This window comes from Cicer arietinum, unplaced genomic scaffold (genome assembly GCF_000331145.2).
Source record: "Cicer arietinum cultivar CDC Frontier isolate Library 1 unplaced genomic scaffold, Cicar.CDCFrontier_v2.0 Ca_scaffold_6423_v2.0, whole genome shotgun sequence".
Classification (NCBI taxonomy): domain Eukaryota; kingdom Viridiplantae; phylum Streptophyta; class Magnoliopsida; order Fabales; family Fabaceae; genus Cicer; species Cicer arietinum.
In genome coordinates this window covers 540,988-542,335 of record NW_027340069.1, presented here as the reverse complement: position 1 = coordinate 542,335, position 1,348 = coordinate 540,988, and the positions used below count along the sequence as shown (strand labels likewise).

General features: G+C 33.2%; 1 protein-coding gene across 1 annotated transcript in view; it reads left to right on the top strand.

The window, feature by feature from the left end:
• The window catches only part of LOC101513451 (uncharacterized), a gene marked incomplete at its 3' end in the record, with an annotated part of 9,967 nt that extends 8,632 nt beyond the window's left edge, over window positions 1–1,335 (top strand). The window contains exons 2-3 of the mRNA XM_073364813.1: window positions 521–906; window positions 1,183–1,335. Coding sequence (XP_073220914.1) covers window positions 521–906; window positions 1,183–1,335 — 539 coding nt within the window. The remainder of the gene's footprint in view (window positions 1–520; window positions 907–1,182) is intronic.
• Window positions 1,336–1,348: the final 13 nt, after the last annotated feature.

The following is a 1,348-nucleotide window of genomic DNA, read 5'->3' as shown; positions in this document are numbered from 1 at the left end:
GGTGAATGGTTTAGGGTTTAGGGTTTAGGGTGCTAAGACTCACTTAGATAAACAATTTATAAAACAAAACAAGTGTCTCCAGAAAACACTCCTGGAAAGGAGTACAAGTCTGGATTGACAAACTAAAAAGAAAAACCTAATCAAACAAACTAAAGCCCATGACATCGTCACTTTCTTCCTTTGGCTCTTCCTGCAAATATATATCTTAATTGTAACTTAACAAATATCTTCATATTCATTAAAATTACCATTTCACCCGTAACGCATAAAATTCTTCGTAAAGGATTCATCGCACTTAATTTAATTTATTTATCGACGAGTAATTCTAAACGGCATCAAAATATCTTTTTGATCATAAAGACTCCAAAATATTATTAACTTTGGCTAAAAAGCCTCCGAGCCAAAATCCAAAATACATAAAAATCTTGCAATGGTACTTTAAAATTATGGGTCTTACATTTGGGAAGTGAATCAAGAGGAACAAGTTCAAAGATTCCAGATCCTTTTGCAGTTGAAGTAGGTAACCCTAAAGCTATTCCACAAGGGTGGGAAGAGAAATGGTTATTTAGCATCATGGTCATCGGTACACGTGGCACAGAAAATAGAAAAACTTGCAGTGAATGTAGGTGTGACCAATTTAACCTCCCAGAGAATTATTTTAATGTGACGGTTGACATCAATGGAAAACCATTGAGCCCTGACTATAAAGGAGGAATTTTTTGTTGCCATGATAACTTTCAATGCAAACTGAGAAAGGGGTTTGAAGCCCCAAGAAGAAATCTTGCCCTAAGATACAAAGTAACATGGGTTGATTGGGACGAACAACAAATTCCCGCTAGATTTTATATACTTGATTCCACTGATCGGGTGAAAACTATTGGTTCTCAAATAATACATGACTGCCAGGTAACAAAATACGTTATTTAAATAAATTCGTTTTTTTAATTTCACCGACAATTATATTATATGTGTAGCTCATGTGGTGGTGTTTTGATACTTCAAGGAGTTTGGGAACTAGGTTCAAGGTTGAAACTATGATTACAAATAATAACTAAAAAAATTAAGTTAAAAAATATCGTGATAACAATATGTTATATTTTTGTATAAGCATAATAGTATATTAATTATTATTATGCATGCTGGGAGTAAGTGATTAACAAATTGTTTTTGATATTTTTACAGTCTGAGTATACTATTCCAGAAAATAATGGCGATGATCCGTTTCATGTTCAAAAAGCAAACATCCCAATGGATAAAGGTGGTTACCTTATCTACGGCACTGCTCATATGCATTCAGGTGTTGTTAATGCAAGTCTATATGGGCAGGTAAAATTTAATATTTTAATTT